The sequence below is a fragment of the Sceloporus occidentalis genome, unplaced genomic scaffold, assembly GCF_023333645.1.
Source record: "Sceloporus occidentalis isolate IW3139 unplaced genomic scaffold, rSceOcc1.0.p SCAF_9, whole genome shotgun sequence".
NCBI lineage: Eukaryota > Metazoa > Chordata > Lepidosauria > Squamata > Phrynosomatidae > Sceloporus > Sceloporus occidentalis.
Genome location: NW_028316989.1, coordinates 24,331,596 through 24,358,296, shown reverse-complemented (window position 1 = coordinate 24,358,296; position 26,701 = coordinate 24,331,596). Strand labels below are relative to the sequence as shown.

Sequence of the window (26,701 nt, the reverse complement as noted above, 5' to 3'; positions counted from 1 at the left end):
CTGAGGAGAGTTGCAGTCCAACATCAGGACAGTCATCTAAGACAACTTCTAGACAGATGGCTCCTAACATGTCTGACCAAAAGGCAATGTGTACCTATTTCAACTTTTCCTTTCAATGCAATAATTCCCCACCCCCAGCAACATAGCATAGTTACAAATGAAATGAAACCTGTGACCTTCTCCATTGGGCTGGACAAATTTCAGTCCTCCAGACATTATTGAACTGCAGGTCATAGAATTCCTCACAACTGGCTTTGCTGGCTAGGGCTGTTGGGAGCTGAAGTCCAACAATAGTCTCAATATTCTCAAATGAGAAACCACTCAGGATCAGAGGCTTTCCCAGCAGACAGTGATCACCAGTTAGCTGACTCTAATCCTCTTTTGCATATCCTCCTACCCTGAGGAGGCCATCAACAACAGAACAATGCACAGATTAACAGGGGAATCACTCCTCCTCACCCAGGGTCAGACAGTATATACCCATTCTCTTCCAGGTTAGCATTCTCTGAAGATGCCAGCCACAGATGCTGGCAAAACCTCAGGAAGAAACTCTTATAGAACATGGCTACAGAGCCCCCCCGAAATACCCACAAAAAACTATGGATGCCAGCCATGAAAGCCTTCGACTTCACAATCTTCTCAGTGCTTCACACTGTTCATCTCCATTCTACATGTGAGGCCTGAGTTCCACTACTGATGTTTCACTCCTCATCTTCTACTCTCTCTAAACAAAAACATCCCAAACACAAACTCTCTTGTCTCATCTCCAACTTAAACATCAGAACATCTTTAACCAGCATTCCAATCAGGCTTAGTTCCTCTTTACTTCAGTTCTTTGATTTTTTTTACCCATTCGTCAGTCAGCTTCCTTCAGAGCACAATTTGCCTGTCAGGGTCCTGATAGAAAGAAGTCGCCCAGCACCTCCTGCCATGCACTTTCTTATTTGACTGACTCCCTGACTGCTGTTCTTGATCCAGGAGTTTGTAATCCATAATCCCAACTGTTGCTTCTGGAGAAGAAATCATGGCACTGAGTCAGAGTGAGATGTCTGTTGACAAGAAAATCAAATAAACTATTTGGAAGTCAGTTACAGCATTTTAAGCTAACCCACCGATGCTGAGGGCTGACTATATTAAAAAGTTTTGACAAGAAACATGTTTTTTGAGTATCAAGAAACCCTGATGAGAAGAGTCCTGGACTGACAAAAATCTTGACTGCCCTTGAGTCCACCTTGAGTCAGGGCGACCCTGTGGGCGAGATGTCTCCAAGCATCCATTCCCTCTACAGCTCCACTTGTCTTGTAGATTCAGGTACATGACCACCTTAATTGAGTCTAGCCATGTGGCGTGCAGTCTTCCTCTTTTTCTACTGCCTTCTACCTTTCCTAACATTATTGTCTTTTCCTATGATTCATGCCCTCATGATGTGACCAAAGTATGGCAGCCTCAATGTAGTCAATCTTGGCTTCTAGGGAGGATTCAGAATTGCTCTAGGTTCAAGGACTCATTTGTTTGCCTTTGGCTGTCCACAGTATTCTCAGCACTCATCTCCAGCACCACATCTCAGATGAAATGATTTTCTTTTTATCTGCTTTCTTCACCACCCAGTTTTCACATCCATACATGATCCATACATGGGGAATACATGGACTGACAGATTCTAACTTTAGTGCTCAGTTGTATATCTTTACTCTTTAGAATATATTAGGAGAGTTTTAGGAATACCACATTATTGCAGCCCCAGATTCTCTAGGCTTCCAAGAAATAACTTTCTAGACACTTGCAACCTGTTTCTTTCAACAGGAGATGCTAAGAATCAGTGGCGTTGCTGAGGTTAGTGTCAGGCAATGCAGCAGAGGAGGGAGATTGTTGGCTTCCTCCCCACCCACCAAGTCCACTACTTAGGACAGCGGTTCCCAACCTTTATTGGGCCGTGACCCCCATTGCGGGCGAAAGTCCCGCCCACGACCTCCCTCATTGGTTGGGAGGCGAGGAAGGGGCGGGACTTTTTACTGCCTACAAGCCCCAGCAGGCCTTGTGACCGGATGTCCCGCCCCTTCCTGGCCTGCCAACCAATCAGGGAGGCCACCGGGGAAGAAGGGGCGGGACTTCCAGCCGCAAAGGCCGTTGGGGTTTGCAGTCCCGTCCTTGTTCCCTTCTCCTCGCGGGTGCCTGGCACCTGCGGGGAGAAGCACAAGAGGGGGAGGTGGCCCATCTCTGTCCCCTTTTCCTCGCAGGTGCCTTTGATGGCACCCGCGAGGAGAAGGGAAGGGGAGGAGACGGCCCCGTCCTTGTCCCCTTCTCCTTGCGGGTGCCTTTGATGGCACCCGAGAGGAGAAGGGAAGGGAAGGAGGCGACCCTGGCCCTTTTCCATTCTCCTCGCAGGTGCCTTCAATGGCATCCGTGAGGAGCAGGGAAGGAGGCAACCCCATCCTCATCCCCTTCTCCTCACGGGTGCCTTCGATGGCACCCGTGATGAGAAGGGAAGGGAAGGAAGCGACCCCGTCCCCTTCTCCTTGTGGGTGCTGGTGTTAGCGCCAGCACCCGCAGGGGAAAAGGGGGGGAGGGAGTGTGAATCCCAACCTGGCGACCCCCAAGAAAGGGTCGAGCGACCCCCAGGTTGGGAACCCCTGACTCAGGAGGATGGTGCTGTGGCCTTCAGGATGCCCATTCTGTGCCACCCTGAAAAGACCTTCAGAATCCTCCAGTGGCAGATCCTGAAGGCACTGCCCCTGCAACAGCTGCCATTACTAAGACAGGCAGCGCTGCAGCCTTCAGAAGGCCTGTTTAGGGTACAGGGTGGCTGCTGGGTGAGTGAGAAAGGGAACAGCCTTTCTCGATCACCCAGTAGCCATGTCAGTCCCAACAGATGTACCACCCCAACAGGTGACACCCCTCTCTGACCCCCCCCCCCCCCACACACACACACCTCCCTAGTGATGCCTCTGCTAAGAATGAAGGACTTGGCCAACTTTAAAAGGGGTTTAGATGAAGTCAGGGTTGTTAGGACCAATAATGGCTATAAGTCAGAATTGTTATATATAATTTCCAGTTAGATATCACAGTTGGTGGAAATCATATATAACAACCCTAATGTCAGAACCAGTTAAGATCAAGTATAATATTGGACATATCCAGTTATTTAATATTCACTTCATGTATTCAGCTCATATATGATCACTGTTGTATGTTTAATATATATATTGATCTAGATAGTTCTCTGTGTTGAAATATTGTATAGTGTTGGGGGTTGGGAAAGTAAGGTGGAATATTAAGGGTGAGGCTTGGCTTGTGGATGGGGCCCTGCTAAGGGGTTTGGAATGTGGGATAAACTGTAACGGTTCTTCAACTGTAAGGTGGCTGGTTGCCATGCTGATTGATTCCTGAGTGGGGTTTTAAAGTGGGAACTTTTCCTTGTGCCTTCAGATTCTGCAAAGACGTGCTTGTGGGTACTTCTACTGTGCATCTTACAATAAACTTTCTTGTTTTACATTAAGTTGGTTGTGGATCATTAGCCTGAGGTTCTCAATTCTCACACCTAAACAGTCAATGGAAATGGTGGTCCTAAACTCCATGAAACCATCCAAACTGTCAAGAGTTCTCAATCATCATTCTTAGCATCTCCTATGAAGTATCATTTCCAGTTAGGTATCATAGGCAATTACAGCTGGATTGATTCAATAAAGGGAGCCAAACCGTCATGTTGGAAGGAGTCCCCATGGGTTATTGAGGTCCAACCCCCTGCTCAGTGCAGGATCTCCACTTAAAGCATTCTCAGCAGGTAGCTATCCAGAAATCTGAGGAAGGGGACCTCACTGTGGCAGTGATTCCATTGCCGAACTAGTGTCAGGGTCCCTTATGCAGGTTCCCTCATCCGTGGGTTGTATTGTTTTATTTTTGTACAGGATCTCCACCAAATGTATCTGAGGAAGTAAACTGAAGTCTATGGAAGCTCATGCTGCCAATTTCTTTCTTTTAGTCAGTCTCAAGACAAGATGTCTCTATGTATTGATTCTACAGACTAACATGACTATGGAGTTTATCAGACGCGAGTTTTTGGCGATTTTCACTGCCTATCGCACAATGTTAGCGTCACCAACGTTGCGCAATAACGTGAAAGTGCGATGTTCTTCCAGACGCCATTCATTTCTATGGGAGCCCATTGCGCAACGCTCCCGTAGTTTAAGCGTCATTCCTCCCCTTTTTGGGCATTGCGGGCAAAAGTGGAAGCCAGGCCATGGTCTCCCGTTATCTTGCGAAATGTGTTGCAAAATGGTTTGGTGTGGTAGGCAGCAGCGCAACGCAACACTAAAGTTACTGATTGCAAAGTTCCCATGATGCAGGGCTGCTTTTTCACCCCATTCCCTTCCGGTGGCCTTCCTTTTCCAGGACAACCCCTGGGGAGGGGGGGTGGCTCTGTCTTGCATGAACACCTAGGAGGCTTCCAATGTAAGGTACCCCCAGGGGTCATCCATTCCAGCCCCATTCCTCTTTCCAGCATGGACACCTAGGAGGCTGCCCCATTCCTCTGTCCTGCATGGACACCTAGGAGGCTGCAAATGAAAGGGGCCCCTAGGGGTCATCCATTCCATTTTATTTAATAATAAAAATAATGAAAAAAATAAGGGACCTAAGGGTCATCCATTCCAGCCCCATTCCTCTGTCCTGCAAGAACACCTAAGAGGCTGCAAATGTCAGGGGTCCCTAAGGGTCATCCATTCCAGCCCCATTCCTCTGCCCTGCATGAACACCTAGGAGGCTGCAAATGCCAGGGGTCCCTAAGGGTCATCCATTCCAGCCCCATTACTCTGCCCTGCAAGAACACCTAGGAGGCTGCAAATGTCAGGGGCCCCTAAGGGTCATCCATTCCAGCCCCATTCCTCTGCCCTGCATGAACACCTAGGAGGCTGCAAATGTCAGGGGCCCCTAAGGGTCATCCATTCCAGCCCCATTCCTCTGCCCTGCATGAACACCTAGGAGGCTGCAAATGTCAGGGGCCCCTAAGGGTCATCCATTCCAGCCCCATTCCTCTGCCCTGCATGAACACCTAGGAGGCTGCAAATGTCAGGGGCCCCTAAGGGTCATCCATTCCAGCCCCATTCCTCTGCCCTGCATGAACACCTAGGAGGCTGCAAATGTCAGGGGCCCCTAAGGGTCATCCATTCCAGCCCCATTCCTCTGCCCTGCATGAACACCTAGGAGGCTGCAAATGTAAGGGGCCCCTAAGGGTCATCCATTCCAGCCCCATTCCACTGCCCTGCATGAACACCTAGGAGGCTGCAAATGTCAGGGACCCCAAAAGGTCATCCAAAGAGTGGCAGCGCTGAGAGAAAAAGGGAACCTCCAAGCCGTGAGGTTATTTATTTGAAAAAATAACTAAAAATCAAGACAGGGGTGTATATATTTATTAATAAAAATAATGAAAAAATAACTAAAAATCACTCCAAGGGAAAAAGTGCCCTTTTATTGTTCCCTTTCACTTTTATTAGCTGACTTCCAGCAAAGGGATACTGTTGCAAAGGTCAAATACACACACACACACACACACACACACACACACACACATATTCCTAAGCAAAAAAACATAACAAAACATGCGCTCATTTTGTCAAAAATAGTTTTAAAAAGGGAGGAAAGTGCCTGATGGGAGCTCTGTTCATGCCCTGCCTTTGACCTGACCTGAACTGCCCCCTTTCCTCCTGCTTACACTTTGCCATTGCCTTCCACTGAGGCTGAGACAGAGTGACCTGTCAGTTCCAACTGACCCATGGAATCAGTTGGGAATAAAATGGAAATGCAGCGCAGGCATTCTTCTGACTGTAGCACCTGCATATAACACAAACAATAATAATAATACTAACAACAATAATAATGGCGCTTAAGTTCCAGGAGCAAGAAGAAAGCAAGCACCCCAAAAATCATGTGCATAAATTGTCAAAAGAGGCTGCTCCTGCTGCATCCATTTCCCCACATTCCCAGCTTCTCTCCACAGCCCTATTTCCCTGGGCAATCCTCCTCCTCCTCCTCTTCCTTCCTCCGACCCTCACCTCCCTCTGAGCTGCCCTGGGTCCTTCATCCTCCTCCTCCTGCTCCATTATAGGATGCCCTCCGTGGCTCCCTTCTTCCCACGGCGGCTCCCTCCTCCTCCTCCTCCTCCTCCTCTATCACTTTCTCCACTCCCCCCCACACCAAAAGCCACCCTGATTTCCCCTTTTGCCTTCTGTCATCCTTTGCATCCAGATTCCCCTTTTTCCTTCGGCTCTTTCCTTCTCCCCCTCCCCTCCGCTAAATAGGACCCTAAAGATGGGGGGGACCCCCTCACTCCCCCGGAAGCACAAAGGTCATAATGCTACCAAAGCCTCCAAAGGGCATGCGCAAGGATTTTGATGCGAAATGCTCGACAGAAACGGAAGGCGCTGGTGTAGTAGACAGTTCCGCTAAGCATGGTTTCGCATCACACAAATCGCAACTTTCATGCAATTGTAGCGCTAACATAACATTACGGGGGAATGACGGAAAAGCAAGCAATGTGGTAAGACATTGCGCGAAACAGTCATTTCGCAACGTTCTTTACACTTCCTTGGCGCAATTGCAGGGTCCAAAACTTGAGTCTGATAAACTCCTATGTCTTTGTTTTATTTTTGGTTATTGTTCTTGTTATTCTAGAAGTAGCTCCTGTTCTAAAGTTGGTTCTTATGTTGTGAGTGGGTGCTGGGCCTAATAGTGGGAAAGCACCTGTCATGTTATATTAACATACTTAAACACACACTCTTTTTTTTTGGGGGGGGGCTTATTATAATACAGACTTGAATGTACAAAGATGTTTTCATTCTTTTTCTCATCTTAAACACAACAGCTATAAACCTGAATACATATACTATCATGATGCCATAAGAGACTAAAACAATTATATTTAGCGACAAGTAGAAAGGATTAAATAGTCAAATACAAGAATGAAAAATGCAATACATAGTGTTACAAACTCAAACTGGGATTTACGTAGATCTAGTGATTTAAAAAAGACACAGACTATAACTGCAGTTTTCCAGCGATGGAGGGGAGGAATCCTCAATCAGGTCAGTTCCCTCTTTTTGCTCCAACAGGCAGGGACTAAAGACTTGCAGGTGACGTCATTGGAGGGAACGCCCCCTGTGTCTCCAGTCTTGTTCCTGCCTCGCTCCAATTAACTCGTTCCTTGATTCTCTCTTTCCTTCCTTCTCCAAAAAAAAAAAAAAGATTTTACCTCTCTCTCCTTCCTCCCCCCCCCCTTTTTCCCTGAGTGCAAGAATAGATAGTGAAGCCAGGAATTCTACATTGGAGGAGGTGGAGGAGAGCCCCAGCATGCCCGGGGAATCTTTGCAGTTTGAGAGGGACCCACAGCGAGCCAGAACCACAGCTCAAGCGGGGACTCCCAGAGCGGTGCGGCTGGAGGAGGATGAACCCTTGTCTCTGGGCCCAGATACACCATGCCACTCTCTCCCTTCCCGAGATTGGGAAGGGGTGGCACAGGCAGTTGAGCCCGTCTGGCATCCTTCACCCTCCCACCAGAGATTTCCTCCCCTTTGGCCTCCATAATCGCCATGCAGGAGTCAATCATTGCGGGCCAGACCAGTGCCTCTTCCCCACTCCAACCCCAGGGCCCACCCAGCTTGCTGCCCGCAACTCAGCCCACCTCCTCCCATAACCTCAATAAAACACCATCATGGGGTGCCAGGGTTCCCCCCACCAGGCGCAGTCTTCCTCATTCTCAGTGCCAACCAGGTCATTCTCGGAGGCCATTCCCACAAACGAAAGGGACAAATTTACATCTAGGTCCCACAAACAGCTCAAAACCGTTGTATTCTTTTAACATTGTAAGCCGCTTTGATTGTTTTAACAAAAAGCGGGGTAGAAATAAAAGCTTAATTTATTATTTATTTATTAAACAGTTAAAAGTGGTGGGAAAAGGACCACCAAATCTGATCACTGCAAGGCTGCCAATAAAAGAAGGGCGACATCTGGTGGCCACCACCCAGACTACAAAAAGGCTAACAATGGTCTGATTAAAGATATTCTCCAAATCAACAGTCGCAGTCTGTTCGGCTTTGGGAAAAATGCCTCCAACAACCCTGAATCCTCCAATTCTGGAAAACAGGGCTCCAATCAGCTATCCTGACTGGCTGTCCAACCTGGTGGGGGCCAGACTACAACATTCCACCAATCTGGGAGACCACCATCTCAGACAAATGGGTATTGTCGACAATCTCAGAGGGCTACTGGATAATTTTATTCACCCACCCCACGATCACTTCACAGTCTCACCAAAGTCGAAGCATCCACACAAACACCTCCTGATGTTGGAGGCCATTGATCACCTTCTACACATAGGGGAGATCGAACAGGTTCCACCACCAGAGATATACAAGGGTTGTTACTTGATTCTGTTTATCATGCCCAAAAAGGACAAGTCATGGAGGTCAGTTCTGGATTTAAAAAGAGTCAACAAGAACATCTGAAAATGTCATTTCAGGATAGAGACTCTAAAGACACGGATTCAAGCATACACGGTTTGAAAATGTCCCAAAAAAGTATAAATTTACCTTGATTTTTCATTTCTTATAAGGGACACCATTTTGCTATGTCATTATATTTAATGGGACTTGAGCATACACGGGTCTGTTACTAGAGTCACTAAAACCCTGAGCCTACATGGCCTCACTTGACCTAACTGAGGTGTATCTACATGTCCCAATACATCCATCACACTGCAGATATTTTCTTTTTACAACAAACTCCACTTCCAATACAAGGCCTTCCCATTTGGCCTCTCATCAGCCCTGAGGCTATTCACCAAACTGATGATAGCCTTAGTCGCACACTGAAGGCTTCAGGGTCTTCCCGTATTTAGACGATTTATTGATTGCTGCTCCTTCTCATTGACAGGCCTCCAACACTGTAAACACTGTTTTAGACTCATTGTCTCTCCATGGTTTTCTAGTAAATCATGGGAAGAGCCACCTTCTCCCTCCCCAGTCAATTCTGCACTTAGGTACCTTGATGGACACTATGAAGGGAGCCGTGTCCCTCCCTCTGGAAAGGATAAAGACCATTCAAGACCTAATAGTCTCCATCCTACCTTCACCATGGCAGACCTATTACTCATTGCAAGGCTACAGGAACTTATGATATCAGCCATGCCCTGTGTCCCATGGGCTCGATTCCACTCAAGAGAATTGCAATGGCTGCTACTTCCACTTCAACAGACGATCATCATGAAGAGACACACAAGGGTCCACATACCTCAAAGTGTAAAGAGCTCACTATGATGGTGGATGTCCACTCGGATTCATATGGGACACCCAATTTGGCAACACCAACAGGTCCAGATAACCACAGATGCAAGCCTACATGAGTGGGGCGCCACTCGCAACACACAAGTGGCCCAAGGCAAGTGGAATGATCACGAACAATTCCACAGCATCAGTGGGCTAGAGCTAATAGCAATACGCCTGGCTCTTCATGTCCTCACCCATCTGGTGACCAATGCCAACCTTCTGGTCAGAACAGACAACATCACAGCAAAGGCTCATGTCAACAAAGAGGGCAGGACAAGATCACGTTCACTGATGCAAGAAGCCAAGAGACTACTAAATTGGTCAGAAAACAACCTAAGAGCCGAACACATAAGAGGAATCCTGAACAGATTGGCTCAGCAGAAGGGGCATAGACCAGGCAGAATGGCATCTCCACCCAGAGGTCTTCCAGCTGATATCCCGGACTCTGGGAATGTCCAAAGTGGACCTGTTTGTATCTCTGATAAATAATCAGCTGCCAAGATTCTTCTCTTGATTCCCATCTCAGGGCTTAGAAGAGATGCATCATGGCCAAACAGTCTAGAGTATGCCTTCCCCCCGATCCCGTTGATCACCAGATGCCTACTAAAGCTAAGAAGTGAAAGATCAGTACTGATATTGGTTGCCCCTCGTTGGCCAAGAAAGGCCTGGTTCCCAGAAATCTTAACTCTGGCCTAAGACAAAATCAAGCTTCCTCTTCATCCAGACCTACTGTCATAGAGCCAGATATTCCATCCAGGCCCACAATGGCTCAATCTTCACGCATGGAGCCTCATTCTGTTAAAAGATGGCATAAACCCTCAGGTCGCAGAAACCATCATCTAGTCCAGGAGACCCTCAACAAGAAAGATTTATGAATATACTTACCGCAACTTCACATCTTGGTGTAAATCAAATAACATATCCTCATCCTTATTCTCTGTAGGCGATCTTCTCCTCTACCTTCAACAAGGCCTCGACAAAGGTCTCAAGCCTAACACCCTAAAAAGACAAATATCAGCAATCACGTTGGCTTTGCCTGTTAAGCTGTCAAATCGCATGTCATCTTACCCTTATGTCAAAAAATTATTGAGGGCAGCCATGCTACTTGGCCCTTGCACAGTTCACCGTTATCCAAGTTGTAGCTATCACCTCCACCAGGAGAATATTGGAGCTAGGAGCCTTGTTGGTCAGAACGGAGCTCTGTTCCTTTAGAGATGACTCTGTGGTATTATGTCTAGACCCAACCTTTATTCCTAAGTTTAATTCTACATTCCACAGGTCTCAAGAGATTATTTTGCTGTCTTTCTGCCCCAACCCTAAAAAGGAGTTGGAGAAAACCTGGCACACGCTAGATGTCCGCAGGGCTCTTCGGATTTACATCAAGTCCACACACCATTTTCGCAGCTCTGACTGCCTGTTTGTCTCCTTTCGTTCTTCATTGAAGGCCAAAAAAGTCTCCTTGTCAACACTATCTAGATGGATATGAGACTGCATATCCAAGTGCTACAACTCAGACAACTCATCCGTGCCACAGGCTATCACTGCTCTTGAGCTGCTCTCTCCACCAATGCTCCATTGCTGGATATCTTTAAGGCTGCCACATGGGTCTCCCCTTCCACATTTGTCTGCCATTACCCTCTCGATGTATTCCAATCTGCGGAAGCGTCATTTGGTAGGCGAGTCCTTCAAACAGTTGTCTAGTTGCCATTATCAGTTCTCCCGCCCATAGCTTGATAATTTTGGCATATCCCGATTGAGGATTCCTCCCCTCCATCACTGGAAAAATGAACATTGGCTTACCTAGTGATATGTTTGTTTTCAGCAATTGAGGCGGAGGAATCCTAGCCTCCTAGAACTGAAGTGATGCTTCGGTTGTAGATAGGGTGGGGTTATGCATTAATTAAGCATTATATGGGCCGGTTACAGACCGGCACTTTAGTGCGTGACGAGCACGCACTAGGATTACAAAAGGGCGGTGGCGGCCCTTCCATATGGCCGCCGCCGTGAGGACGTCACGGCCACGCCGCCTCTAGACGGGGCGGCGCGGACGTGACGTCCTTGCTCCGCGCCAGGCCGCTTAGTGCGCCCTGAACACGGAGCAGGAAGGAGCTCTGTTTCTGAGCTCCTTCCTGGTTTAGTCCGCTGGGCGCAGCTTTCAGACGGCTGCGCCCAGCAGACTAAAAGAGAAAGGGGCCAAGCGGCCCCTTTCTCCTTCTCCCCGCCACTGCGGGGTGTCCTTGGGGCTTGAAGCCCCAGGGATACCCCTTTTCAGGCTGCGGGAAAGCGGCGTTTTGCTGCTTCCCCGCAGCCTGAAAAGCGGCGGATCGGGGCCTCAGCGGCTGCCGCTCTGCATGCTGAGGCCCCGATACACCGGGGAAAGGGGCGGGTGCAGACCGCCCCAAATGGGCAGTCTATAACCCGCCATAGTTTGACTATTAACCTAGCTAGATATTAGTGTTAAAAGAGAGTTATGGACTTTGGCTATATCAACAACTGGAGACACGGGGGGTGGGGGTGTTTCCTCCAGTGGCATCACCTGCAAATCTCTAATCCCTGCCTATTGGAGCGAGAAAAGAGAACTAACTCGATTGAGGATTCCTCCACCTCCATCTCTGAAAACAAACATATCACAAGGTAAATGTATACTTTTTTTGAACATTTTCAAACCATGGATGCTTGAATTCATGTATAAGAAGGGCCAACTGTTCTGGCAAGAAATGGTTTTCTGTTCTGATCTGCTGCAATAAACGCTTTCTGGTTCAACCATGAAGCTTGGTTATTGAGTTAGATAGAAACAGGGCATCACAACCGCTCTTCTGTCAAGATGTTTATTCTAATTTCAGTCAAAATCTGCCGTCTTGTAACTTGAAACCATCTGACCTAGTTTTACCTTCCAAGGCAGCAGAGAACAAGCCTTCCTCCTCCTCACAGGAATGTGATTATCTGCTTAGCCTACCTCTTAAAATTTTTCTTCTTTGTCTGATGATCTGTAATTTAATATCTTCCATTTCTCCTTTGCAGTTTGAAGTGCCGGAAATGTGCAGTTGTAGGGAATGGTCACCGACTCAGAAACAGCTCTATGGGAGATGTCATTAACAAATACGATGTTGTGATCAGGTATTGAAATGCCCATGATTTGTGATCTTCAGAGGAACTAATTCTCTTGGACACAGTGAATTTATTTAGATGCAACTAGGGTTGTATCAACGCTGCACAATTATAGCAGTGTGATATGAATTTAACTGTCATGGCTCCCTCCTATGGAATCCTGGGATTTGTAGTTTTAGTGCAAGGTTCTTAAAATTCTTTAGTGCAATCCCTGGAAATACTGCGTTAGAGGTCACTGGCAGAGAACTCCAAGTAGCTTATGAAACTACGAATCCCAGGATTCCATGTGATGGAACCATGTCAGTTAAAGTAGTAAAGTGCTGTAATTGTATACTATGGATCAATTCTTCCTTAACATATAGACCTCTGGCACATTTTTTTCCTTTCTTGTTCCCACCAACAGCAATAATGGGATGGTGAAAAGCATGAGATACACAGGACAGCTCTGTGTGTGTTTTTTCAAGTGGAGAAAATTCAGTGCAGAGTTTTTACTAGCATCTCAATGGCGGGATACAGACGGGCAAAAAGGGGTGTATTCATGACGTCATGAAGGTAGAGCCTTCAGACGGGCCTTACCTGAATGCCGCCATGAACACGCCCCCCGCACGCCCCAAGCGGGAAGAGGCGGCATTAAAAAGGTGCTGCTTTTCTCCGCTTCTTTTCCGTTTGATGCGCAGCTGCGCAGCTCCGTCTGTAAGCTGCTGCACCGGTACGCCAGAATTGCTACGCCGCTAATTTAAGTTGCCCATTTAAAAGCTCCGTGTCTGCTGCGTCGCATAATGAGTCGGGGTCCTGGAACATGCGCAGTTTGCAGTCAGGCTTTAATTGCAGCGTCAGCTGCCATGCAGGTGTGGAAGCTGCAGCACAGCTGCAGCGCATTTTAAGACTCGTAACCGTAACCCTAACCCTAACCCTAACCCTAACCCTAGAGCAACATGTACGCATGCGCTGCTTGGAAAGTTTGGACTTTAAAGTGAGCCCCTACACACATTCCTGTGCCATTTTCACCTAACAATAAAAACCCCTAAAACTGTAAATATTTACATATGTACAAGGGAGGTGATGGGGGATGGCAGGGGGACAGCGGTGGCAGCGGCGACAGCTGTGGCTGTGCATTGCAGATTCAGCAGGAGCGCGGGGACCAAAGGAGAGGAGGCATCCATGATGCTGGTGACACTGGCAAAGTGCAAGCGGGCAAGGATGCCAACACCAGCTGATCACCAGCTGGCAGGAGACCACCATTGTTCTTGGGCAGAGCGGGGAAAAAAGTTTTAAAGGGGCTTGGGCACTTTAAATGTGCCCATAGGCTTTCTGCTGCAGCTGCGCATCCGCCAGCCGGCAAAGGAAAAAAAAAAGCCCCGTTTTTGGCCGCCCGTGAGGAAGCTGCCTCTCTCTTTGCAGCGTTCTCCGAGGTGGCGGTTTGGAAACTGCGGGTCAGAAACGGCCCCAGGTGAGGCGTCTTCACTGCCCCCCATGTGGAAGCCCCATCTCCTGAGCCACGCCCCCGGGGTGGGCGGTCTGGAGGCTCCGTATTCAGCAGAATACACCTCCAAGACGTCTTCCCCTGCCCGTTTGTATCCCGCCAATGATTTTTCTAAAATAGTCCAGTTTTTGAAGAAAGGCTCAGAAATACTCCTGGGTTATGTGTGTTTCTGCCTTTGCCTCACTGTGTAACTTCTTCCAACATCCTAGGTTGAACAATGCTCCTGTCCATGGTTATGAACATGATGTGGGCTCCAAAACCACTATGCGGCTCTTCTATCCAGAATCAGCACACTTTAACCCCCAAACCGAAAATAACCCAAACACATTGCTGGTGCTCGTGGCATTCAAACCCATGGATTTCCTGTGGATGGAAACAATTCTCCATGATAAGAAGAGAGTAAGTTATTGGGAGGTCAGGAACAGCGTATCTGGACAATACTCTCTTCTCAGTGCTTTATTTCTAAAGAAAGAAAGTCTAGAGCTTATGTGTGCTGGAAACCTCAGAAGGATATCAGTATAAATTCTCACATAGCACTGTGGATTGTGTTTTGGACTTGGGTCTGGAAGACCAGTGCTGAGCCAGCTTGTTTTTTTGCTGCTCCATAGGCTGGAAATACAAACCAGTGGGTTCAGTTTCTAATATATTATATTTCTGTCTTCATATGAATAAGCCAGCCTGGTGTAATGGTTTGAGTGTTAGACTCAGACTCTGGAAACCAGGGTTTGAATCTCAGCTCAGCCATGGAAACCCACTTTGTGGCCTTGGGCAAGGAACACTCTCTCAGTCTAGAGGATGGCAATGGGAAACCACGTTTGAAGAAACATACCAAGAAAACCCCATGATAGGGCCACCATAAGTTGGCAATGACTTGAAGGCACACAGCAACAACGTGTGTGTGTGTGTATTACTGTAAGAGCTGTTTTACAAGTGGAATAGATTGCCTCAGAAGGTAGTGGACTCTTCATCTTTAAACAGTCTTTAAACAGAGATTGGAAAGCATTATTTTTGGAATGCTTTAGTTGTGTATTCCTGTTGGACTAATTTTAAGATTCAGTGTTTCTGCTATGGTCACATGTGATAGCTGTGGACATGATATATTCTGCTCAGGTAGTTTCCCCATATATAAAATGAGAAGACTAACCTACCGACCAGAGTGATTTTGTGGATGGACATGTTTGCAGCAGCTGTTCAAAATGTTTTGGAAAAGAAGGACTATTCTTTGTTGCTCAGAAGTGTTATTATCTCTGAGCAGCCTTAAGATGTGGAGAAGGAGAGAAAGAAATCCAGTCCAGCAAGAGAAATAAGTTTGCAAGGGGTAATACCCAAACACCTCTGTTGAAATTGATTGGAGGTTTTTTAGTCTTACTTTCCTATTTCCTCAGTGATTTACTCAGCTCTTGTTTCAACATGGGTTCGTGAGAAGAATACACAACTGACCTTTTCATGTTTATCCTTTTCTTAGATTCGAAAGGGCTTCTGGAAACAGCCTCCATTAATCTGGGATGCAAATCCTGAGCAAGTGAGAATCCTGAATCCATATTTTATGGAAATTACTGCTGCTAAATTGCTTAATATACCAATGAAGCAGCTGAGGAAGTTTAAACAGGTAAGAGGGTGAGATATATCAAAGACACATAAAAAGAGAGAATACAAAGAGACATTATATGGATAAAGGGTTTGAGACTCCACTCCTCAAATGTGCACTTCTATTTTCTCTGGAAGTTATCAAGTTGTGCTACTCTTCTCTCACCTGTGAAATAGTATTCCTTCCCTTGTTTAGGCACCAAGATATCTTTGGCCAATGTATATACAAGATGGGCAATTGGTAGCTATCTCTCCAGCTGTCTTTATTCCAAACTTAAAATGAGTGCTAGGGTAGAGAATAGATTGGTTTCAGAGCAGAAGTGCAGGTAGGATTTCATTAGGGGAAATGGCAGAAGAGGGATGGAGTTAAAAGACCCCCTTCTCCAGGGTTGGTGCCCTGAAGCTAGTGCCCTCTCTGACTCTGCATGACTTGAGATATTAAAAAGACTGCATCTACAAATTTGATCACAGACAGCCTAATATGGCTCACATTGCTAAGAATTCCTTTCCAGCTAAAATGCAGCATCTATGAACATTTTTCATGTAGGGATAGAATGCTAATTTTCTATCTATTCTGCTCTGGTCAGGCCCAACCTGGAATATTGTGTCCAGTTCTGGGCACCACAATTCAGAAAGGACATTGAGAAACTGGAGCGTGTCCAAAGGAGGGTGACTAAAATGGTGAAGGGTCTGGAAACCATGCCCTATGAGGAACAACTTAGGGAGCCAGGGATGTTTAGCCTGGAGAAGAGAAGGTTAAGAAGTGATATGATAGCCCTGTTCAAATATTTGAAGGGATGTCATATTGAGGAGGGAGTAAGCTTGTTTTCTGCTGCTCCAGAGAATAGGACCCAAAGGAACAATGGATACAAGCTCCAGGAAAAGAGATTTCAGCTCATCATTAGGAGGAACTTCCTGACAGTAAGGGCTGTCTGACAGAGGAACATACTCCTTCCTCTGAGTGTAGGGGGGTCTCCCTCCTTGGAGGCTGTCTTTAAGCAGAGGCTGGATGGCCATCTGTCAGTGGGGATGCTTTGATGGAGATTTCCTGCATGGCAGAATGGGGTTGGACTGGATGGCCCTTGCAGTCTCTTCCAGCTCTATGATTCTATCTAATATAATCTCATCCATTACAAATGCATAAATTGTTTGTTTATTAATTCTATTTTGAATTTCTGCATATCTGATTCTCTCTGACAAGCAGTAATAAAATCAGATTTTATGGCTACCATATTAGGAGAAAGGCAGGATATAAATTAAATAAACAAAATGTTGTTACCTTATTTACTGGACTATATAAGGTATATAGTCATGTATAAGTTGAGGGCGGGTTTTGGGGGCAAAATTATGGATATTGATACGACCCTTGGATAAGTCAAGGGTAAAACTTAGGGACATGCAACAAAGGATCTAAATGATGAAGCAAAGGAAAACAGTGTCAAAGAACCTACAATATTATGGCAGGCATTTTGGCTCACACTAAAGGCTGGATGGAAGAGAGAGTAGAGGGAGGCCTGTGCTTTCAGGACAGATTGCACTCTTGCCTTTAATCAGGGGATAGTTCCTTTTTTAATAAGAGTTTTAGTATAGTATTTGCATTGACCCATGGATAAGTCGACCTAGGTTTTTGGGGTCAATTTTTAACTAAAATTTTGAGACTTATACATGAGCATATAATACAGTATTTAGAATCCTCAGCCAGAGAGCTCTAATATCTCTCCAGGTGGTGGGCGGGTGGGTTGTACTATTGTAGGGGTTTTGAGGTTTTGTTTCTATTTGTTTTTGTTTTGTTTTTGTTTTGTTTTGTCTTTCGTTTCTTTGTTTCCTTTTTGTATGTTGACTAATACTGTAATTGTCAAATAAGTGTTTTGTTAATGCACCAATAAAAATTATTATTTTAAAACAATCTCACCAGACTACATATCCCAGAATTGCATAAGACACAGCCATGGCAGTTAAAGTGGAATCATAGTGCTATCATTTTATAGTGTTAAAAGGCCTATGCTCCCATTCTGTGAAATCCTAGAACTTGCAGTTTAAGAAGGGGATTTGGAGCTCTAGTGCCTCACCAGACTAGAAATCCCTGGATTCCATAGGATGCAGCCACAGCAGTTAAAGTGGAATCATAGCATTATAACTGTGTAGTGTGAAAGGGCCCCCAATGTGGCACAACCTGGACACTCATTTGCAGTCTCAGAGAGAACTAGGCTTTAGTTTATCTCATTTCCAGACACAGCCCTGTTTTTTATATTCAGTGCAGTTTTCTTTCCAGCTGGCATACTTTATCTTTGCCCTTGCTTGCCCAATCACTTTTATTGTTTCCATGAAAACCTTTCAACCACTCCTTCATTTTTATGGCTGACATTTAAAATGTCCTGAGAAAAGTGTATGAAACTACATTTCTCCAAGGTTGTGCAACTGCCTCATAGAACCACCACAGACATAGTTAGTCATTGTTAATAAAGAACAGAGTGAAGCATCTGATACTTTCAGCTTCATTGGCTATATTATCTTCATTAAGTATTTAGTACTGTGTTTGTAAGGTATGTAGGCAATTCATGGTATTTCTGTTTTTTAAAACATCCTCAGAGATCATAATGAGAGCTAAGGTTGTTCAAGGGCCCAAGAGTAGGATTTTCAGTACTTAATTACTCCTCTTCTAGAATCATAGAGTTGGAAGAGACCTCAACGGCCATCCAGTCCAACCCCATTCTGCCATGCAGGAAATCACAATCAAAGCATCCACAGCACATGGCCATCCAGCCAAAAAAATAATACAGTCCTCCCTCCATATTCACTTGGGTTAGGGTAATGAGACCCCCGTGAATATGGAAAAATTGCGAACAACTCCACCCCACCCACTCAGAAGCCAGTTAAAGGGAAGGGTGGATGGGGGAAAGAGGAGCAGGTACTTGTACTCCTTTTGTCCCATCCTCCCATCTCTTTAACTGGTGCCCTGCCCCTTTCCCAGCCCTCTCCCATTGCTTCCTTCCACAGGAGGCAATGGGGCAGGGAAAAGGAAGAGGAGCCTCCATCCCCCCAAGTGTCTTTCCCAGTTAATTCGCTGTCTGCACTGCTCAGGAAGCGATCAGCCTGGGAAGGAGTCCTGGGGGGGAAGGATCCTTTTCCTCCCTTTGCCTGCCCCATTGCCCTCCCTTTGGACAGCTCAGGGAGCGATGGGGCAGGAAACGGATCCTGGAAGTATAGATGCTCCTTTTCCTTTTCCCAGCTGGATCGCTGCCTGGCCGGCCAGGAAAGAAAGAGAATTGGCTCCTGGGATTTTTCTCCTGAAGAGAAAAGCCCAGGAGGGAGAGGGAGAAGGAATGCTCAGGCTAGCAGCCTTGATCTTGTGAATAATCAAGACCATGAATTTCAAGACCATGAATATGGGGGGTCGACTGTAATCCAAGCAAGAAGATACTGTTAAGCCAGTTAAGAAAATGTGATTTGAATAACTTGTGACAGGTTTCTAGGTTGATCATTTCTTGACGCAGGAGCAGAATGATGTAGCAGCTAGAGTTCTGGACCAAGACTAAAGGAAGCCAAGTTCAAATCCCCAGTCACTTAGGAAATTCTCAAGTCACTTGGTGACAAAAATTATCTGCTACCATAATCTATCTCACAGGAATGCTGTGAGAGCGAAAGGTGGACCGGGGCCATTTTGTAGAGGCTTTTGGGAGGATGGGCGATCTGGATAATTTATTTTATTTCCCCTATGGTAGAGTAAGTAAATCTACTTTAAATCTCCTTGGATGATTTAACTTAGTCTTCTCTAACTTGACACCTGCCAGATGTGTCTGACCATGAGCATCCAGCACTGGAAGGACAAGGCTGATCAAGCACAGCTGATGCTCATAGCCTCAAGGACACCCTGATGCCTGTGTGCACCTATGCCTGGCTGATGAAACATCTAGCTGGATTGCACAGGAGGTCACTTTAGAATGTAACACAGGAAGTCACTGGGTTTGGGAGACTGCATGGTCTGAAGGCTATATAAACTCAGGGGCTTCCAGTGATTGCTGTGTGGGTTGTAGTAGGAGTTGGTATTCGTTTGTGATCTGTATTATAGCACTGTAAATAAAGCACTTTGGGAGACTTGGCTTGTCTGGTCATTTATCAGCTGAAGCCTGGCATCGGTTGCTGAGAGTCCCCAGAGGTTCCTGCATTTCTTCAGTTCCTGGAAGACATCCAGCTGCTGTTATCGCAACTGAGTACTGAGAACCACGTTTCTGAATTTGCCAGCTTACTCTGCCATATGCCAGCATTGGCTATAGGGCTCAGATGAGTTGCTGACAATCATACCCATTAAGACAATTAATCCACAATTTCATAAGTGGTAGCAATGTATGGGAGTATGTTTCAACACTGCTCTTCCTTTTTTTACCAAAGGGTGTTAATAATAATAGAAGAATAAGTATGACTTTGTGGAATGTGAAGGCAGAATTAAGAGAGGGAGTATTTGAAAATAAATGCTCATTTGGTGTCTGTGTGGAGTTGAACTCATTCTTTATAAAGGCTGTATAAAGTACCACTCATGTATAGGAGAGAAACAGTCTGTCGTGTTGCTTTTCTTTAGAAACCAACCACAGGATTGGTAGCTATCACATTAGCCTTGCACTTCTGCGACATGGTCCATATTGCAGGCTTCGGATACCCAGACTCTGCCAACAAGAAGCAGTCTATACACTACTATGAACAAATCACTGTGAAGTCTATGGCTGTGAGTAACAACTTCTTCTCTTGTCAAATGCTGCATGATGCTGCTCAGGCAGAGAGTGTATGGATGATCATGCTTTAGCTCAATAAGACAAAATATGAATAATCCTTTTGCTCATATCCACAGCTCTTTTACATTCTCTGGCAGACTAGCAGGTTTTCTCTACACCTTCCCTACAATTTCCAGTTTTATTTCTAACAGAAAACTGATTTGCAGTCTTGGAACCTACATAATTAACATATTAAGCCCACTTCAAACAATGGTTAAATATCAAGAATGCCGCCAAAAGCCTTCTAAGGGGCTGGCAGTCATTTCTACCATGTTTAGTGCTCCCAAGCCCCACTCCCCAGAGGCCAGTTGCTCAATTCTGGGTTTTGGGTTTGTTTTTGGGTTTTTTTGCAATAAAATGTTTTTTTTTTTAAAATGATCCTCAAATAATAATAATAATAATAATAATAATTATTATTATTTATATCCCGCCTCTCTACAAAAAGCAATCGGGGTGGCTTACAAAGTTAAAATATACAATTCAAACCCTCAACCCACCCCCCATTTCCTCTGAAGGATGAGGGGAGCATTTCCATGACATGTTGATGCCACCTTGGGCCTATTTAGGCCAAGAAAGGTCTTTTTTTGAAACAGGAAGTTTGTTTTTTTTTTAAAAAGGCCCCAAAACATGGTGAAAATGCTCCCTGATTCCATCGAAGGCATGTGAGGGCAAATAAATTGGTGGGTTATTTTTGTTTTTTGTTTTTTGCAGTACTGAGTGCAGCAGGTACTTGGCCCACCAAGGTCTTGGGGGCGCCCTAATGTATCCCCCTCCCCTTCAACCGTTGCCCACCGCTTCCATAGATGAACATGCAGCAGTAGACAGCCTCTGTATCTTCCCAGAGTCTTCAGGAAGTTCTGGATACTGCTGTCATTGCTGTGTATCCAACTATAGGGATGGATCTAGGTACTTTGCTGCCACTGTTCCTCCCTCCACCCCACTTTCCACCAACCACTCTGCTGGGGAAGGGCTGCACCAGATAAAGGGGCAAGGTGATAGAGGAGATGTGTGTTCAAGTTGTGCCTGATGGAACCTTACAGTAAGTCTTCTGGATTGAAGATCTGCTAAATATTGAAGCTACACGAGCTCTATCCCATATTGAACCTGGCAAGCCCTATTGAGAAGGGAAGAAGATGGGCTTTGTAGCTTGGTCAGCTGTGCAGAACAACCTGTCCAAAGATACCAGCAGAGACAGACATCCAGCAGATTCTTTCTGGACACATATTAGTAGAAGGACATTGACAAAGGGAGTGTGTCCAGGAGAAAGTGATCAGAACATTGAGAGTTCTAGAAACCAAGTCCTGTGAGGAACAGTCGAAAGACATGGGGATATTTAGCTTGGAGGAGAAAAGGTTAAAGAGACTCAAGGCAACTGCCTTCAGTTGTGGCACATGGTCTCAGCAAGGTGGTCATGCCAAAAGTTTGGGATTGCCCAACCTGCCAGTCGTGAGCTTCTAATGGCTGTTACACAGGAGAACAGAATTGTCCTCAATTGATCTAGAGAGCAAGTCTTGAACCAATTGGTGGAAATTGTGGGGAAGAGATTTTTGGCTAAATATTAGGATAATCTTCCCAATGAGAAGAGATGTTTGGTATTGGAGCAATCAGAACTACTAGGTTTTCTTTTGCTGTGTATATAACTAAGCAAAGGAAGACATCTGTCAGAGATGCTAAAGTTGCATCCTAGAATGTAGATACTGCATTGAGCAAGATGAACTTGCAGTTCTATGATGCATTTGACCTTACTATTTTGTCTCTTTCGGGGTCTGTTTAGTTACTTCAAGCACAAGCCACAATGCTGTATGGGCTAATGGATTTCTGTCATCTTGTTTTACAGACATCAGGGCACAATGTTTCACATGAAGCATCAGCAATAAAAAAGATGCTTGAAATGGGACTGATCAAGAACCTCACTTACTTCTGATGATATATGGACTTCTGCTCTGCTTCTCACACACAGTTGCCTCTTCTTCCCCAAACTGACTGATGCAGAGACCCTGGAATATTGCTCAAAGGACAGATGGGGGTAGAAGCGTGTCGTGGATGGCCCCGGAAAGAGCTGGATGTCAGTGAGCAGAGCAGGGGGCCTTGGTTGATGGTGACCTCCATGGAGTCGTCTGCATCTGAAAAGCTGCAAGATTTTCTTGACTTCAGATAAAGGTTTTTAGGAAATGAAGCTCCTTAAATCTTCTGTACTGTTTCAGTGACCAAAGCCAGTTCTGACTGTGGGCCTCACCAGTGATGCAAGCAACATTCCCATAGGAGTCCAATCATCTCTGCTGTGGCATGTTGCTGCGTGAATCACTGTTGCCTTCCCACTCTGAGAGATGCAGTGGCGGCTGTTTACTCGTCTGTGTAACTGATTCTTTTGTTGCCCAGTGGAGCAATAGGCAACTGAATGGTGGATTATTGGGTGTTAGCCATCTTTGCTTTCCTGCCATAATGAAGATAATACAAAGTGTTCTGGTTCATGTCCCCTGTGCAGTAAAAGAGTTTAGGATGGTCAGGAGAAAGATGGCTGGAGCTGATGGTGTTGATCATGTTTATCTCTCTTCCATTGGCTATGTTTTTGGAGACTGCAGCATAAAAGGAGAATACCCTTCAGTATTTTTTAGATTTTTAATTTTTTTTAACTGAAAACATTCAAGATGAACTGAACGCTTGGTTTTTCCAGGCACTTGGCTGAAAGTAATTCTCCTTCTGTGAAGGATGTGTGTATTTGTGAGTGTATGTTTAATCTCTTTCTTTCTCTGTCCAAACCTGTTTTTCAATATAAACTTTAGGCTTCTTTCCTCCAGTATATGGGAGTTACATCCCTGCCGGAATAAGATTACAATACAAAGGAAGGGAGAAAATACAGGAACGTGCCTCATACTGAGTCATGCCATTGATCTATCTAGCCCAAACGTTTCAACAGACTGGAAGACGCTTTCCAGGGTTTGGGAAGGAGGCTTTCCTGACCCTTTCTGTAGATGCAAGAGAATAAACCTGGGCTTTCTACAAGTAAAACATGTGCTCCCTGAAGGAGTTGAGAAGTGCTCCTTGTAGAGAGAAGGAACCAAAATAGTGTTTCTCAGTAATTGAACCTAAGACTACACAGCACCTTTGTCTGCCTTTTCCAGTATATAGAAAAGATTTGCCATCACAACTGATCAGGGGTTAAAAGTGGGATGAAAGTGGAATGAATTTAAAGTAAACTGCCTCTTTATTTAGGCAAGTGGAGCGGGTTGGTCCAGTTATTTCAGAAATGGGCCCCAGGTTGGATTTAACTTCCTATCATGGGCACAAGAGCAATGCTTGGCAGAGGCTGTTCTCTAATATTTCTGGTTTTGTGTAGGCCGTAAGAGTCAAGAGCCTACATTGCTTCAGTGTAGCAGAAATATCTGCTGGCATTGTTAACATTATGCAATTTCTGTGCTGAATAACAATGTGGCAAATTGTATGTAGATCAGTGGTTAATCGTCAGAGTTGACAACCCATTGCATAATCGCAGTGTGCAAAGGCAAGGCATAGAAACAATGTTCACTCTTTGAACTTTAATGTGCTACCCTATGCACAACAGCCTCAAGCGTGCAACTCCACTTACATGCCATCAGCTGAAAAGTTATTCTGCATGCATAGTGCAACTTATATTTGCATATGTCACTAATAGGATGCCAACCAATATGTTCATTTCCTTCTTATCATTCCTGTTTTAGGATCGAGGTGTATTTATGTCCCTTAAGTGCACTTGTTCCTTGTTAAAAGTCTGAATTGACTACTGCAGAATCTGGAACCTTTTTCATTCATAAAGGGGGAGAACACAAAGTGAGACAGATGATGAAATACATTCTCAGTAGACCATCACCATACTTTGCATGAGCAAATAATGTGCCTTAGTCATGACTGCAAGCACCCAACTTTCTGGGCCTTGCCAGGAACACTACCTCCAATAGCTTAGGCCATCACTTCTATTGCCCTGAAGATAGTTGGTTGTCCATAGTATAGTCTGTAAGAATACCCAGAGGACATAAACACAGGGGCTGGTTTATCCTGGAAATTCAGATTGTTCCTTGCAGGTAAGGAGAAAGAGAGCTTGAAAGTTGTGGTTCCAAGGGGATTTGACTCCCATGACTTCTATTTTTTTCCTTATTAAGTGATACTGCAGTTCGTTGTTAAGTAATTTAATAAATTTAATTTAAAGCTACCCTTATAAATCATAAATAAAACAAAGTTGTTATTTCAGATGAATTTTTTCTTGTGGTTTGGGCAAGTTCATTCAGTTTGATGGTAAAGAGGTACCATCTTTTGTGGTGTACCATCTTTTTCAGGGTGTTGCAAGCCTTCAGTTGGTTCAAAGACCCATACGAAGGGGACGACGACTATTCCCCTCCCCACAAACATGTCCCATCTATAGAGATGCTGGGAACAAGGCACTAATTATTGCTGTGGTGGAATACATAGTGTTTTCATTTGGCTAAGAACAGGTTTTTATCCACAGGAGGATCATCACCAAAGGGAAGCTCAAGGATAATCAGAAAGAATGACCTCTTTCAGCCAGGACTTGGTTGAATATGTATCTAGATATATATTTTGCAAGTGATCAATCAAAGCCCATCTTCTAAATTATATAATATATGTAGATTATACCTGAAAGTGTTTCTCCTTCTTGTAAAGAAATTTCCAAGCCCTTTGATAGTCAAGTTAATTTACATTTTTCACTGCCAGCAACTATTGTCAGTGGTTTTTTAACATTAGAAATCATAAAGTGTGAAGAGGCAACATACATTTTCAAACAGCAGGAGGCAAAGACCAGAATCCTGGAGGTGACCTATGCTAGTATAGCCTTGGTAACATCAGTGTAAGTACATTTTAAAATATTGTGGAATATCCTTTCCTCTTTGTTCAGAACCTTTGCACACCAAGGAAAGAACGGGGAGGCTTTGTCCTCTCCCCGGCTGGTGGGGTTTTACTGGCTCTTGACTCCTGGGGATTTGTCAAGATGGAAGTGTATCTCCCCTTCTGAATTTATTCTGTAAATGAAACCCTTAGTACAGGGGTGCACAACTTGCGCATGTGGCCCGCCAAAGGATTTCTGGAAGCCCAGGGCCAAATAATCAGGAGGAGGATGTCCCGGCTCCCAGAGTCCTCCCTGATCTCACAGGGCTTTGGAGGATGGGAGCAATGGACTCTTCCCAGGAGAGCTTTTGCTGGGGGCAGGCTTACAACTCCTTTCACCCCAGAGAGAGTGAGGCCCTGAGGGAGGAGCTTTTTGTAGGGCAAGTGGCAGAGTAGAGCCGGGAGGGCAGAGAGAGATGAGGGAGTGAGAGAGAGAGCAAAAGAGCGAGAGAGGGCAGGGGTTAGGCTCATTAAGATAAGGGGCCCAGGGTCTTCACTGGGGTGTGGATGGGAGAGGAGGAGGAGGAGGAGGCCACCCTGCTTTTGGTCAGCATCCTGGGATTCGGGATCCTCATCCTTGCAAGGCTGCCCACCTGGCAAAGCTCCCAGGCTGCTCAAAGGTGAGCGACTCGACAGAGGAGGAGGAGGAGGAGGAGGGGAAAGAGACAAGGTAGCCCACCCACCAGGTTGTCCTCTGCCCTGTCATTCGAGCGGCCTGGGGGTTTTACTGGGCAGGCAGCCTTGCCGCTCAAAGATGAACGGCTTGGCAGAAGAGGACAATGCGGTGGGTGGGTTGTCTTGTCTCTTACCCCCCTCCTCCCCCCTCCTCCTCACAAGGCTTCCCACCCAGCAATGGGGGAAAGCGACAAGGACCCCTGCCCAGCAAGTTCTCCTCCTCCTCTTCAGCCGAGTCAGCAAGGCTGCCCACCTGGCAAAACCCCCAGGCTGCTCAAAGGCAAATGACTTGGCAGAGGAGGAGGAGGAGGAGGAGGAGGACAATGTGGTTCGTGGGCATCCTTATCTCTTTCCCCAGCCTCCTCCTCCGACTCCTCCTCTAGATAGAAAGAAGGAAGGAAGGAAAGAAGGGAGGAAAGAAAGAATCAAGGAAGTGAAGAAGAAAAAGATGGGGGAGGGTAAGAGGAAGAAAAGAAAGAAAAAAGAAAGAAGGGAGGGAGGAAGCAGGGAAAGGAAGAAAGGAGGAATGGAGGAAAGAGAAGCAAGGAAATAAAGGAGGGAGGGAGGGAAAGGAAGAAGGGAGGAAAGAAAGAAGCAAAAAAATAAAGAAGGGAGGAAAGAAAGGAGGGAGGGAGGAATGAAGGAATGAAGGAAGGAAAGAAAGGAGGGAGGGAGGGAGGGAGGGAGGGAGGGAGGAAGGAAGGAAGCAGGGAAAGAAAGGAAGGAAGGAGGGAAGGGATGACCAGACTTTCCCTCCTTTTCCTGGACATGTCTTCCATCTCATCCTTCCTGTCCAAGAGGAGGGATTCCAAAATGACCTCCATTTTGAACATGTCTAAAAAGTATGGATTTACATTTATATGCTTCCAGCTTTTATTTGGCCTTGTCCT

At 45.7% G+C, this 26,701-nt stretch overlaps 1 protein-coding gene across 2 annotated transcripts in view; it reads left to right on the top strand.

Moving 5' to 3' along the window:
* ST3GAL4 (ST3 beta-galactoside alpha-2,3-sialyltransferase 4) overlaps positions 1–24,482 on the top strand; it is a 221,493-nt gene extending 197,011 nt beyond the window's left edge. For both annotated transcript variants that reach the window (XM_089537772.1, XM_089537773.1), the window contains 5 exons: positions 12,336–12,431; positions 14,115–14,304; positions 15,371–15,514; positions 20,069–20,212; positions 22,096–24,482. In XM_089537772.1, coding sequence (XP_089393898.1) covers positions 12,336–12,431; positions 14,115–14,304; positions 15,371–15,514; positions 20,069–20,212; positions 22,096–22,182 — 661 coding nt within the window. In that variant the 3' untranslated portion in view covers positions 22,183–24,482. The remainder of the gene's footprint in view (positions 1–12,335; positions 12,432–14,114; positions 14,305–15,370; positions 15,515–20,068; positions 20,213–22,095) is intronic.
* Positions 24,483–26,701: the final 2,219 nt, after the last annotated feature.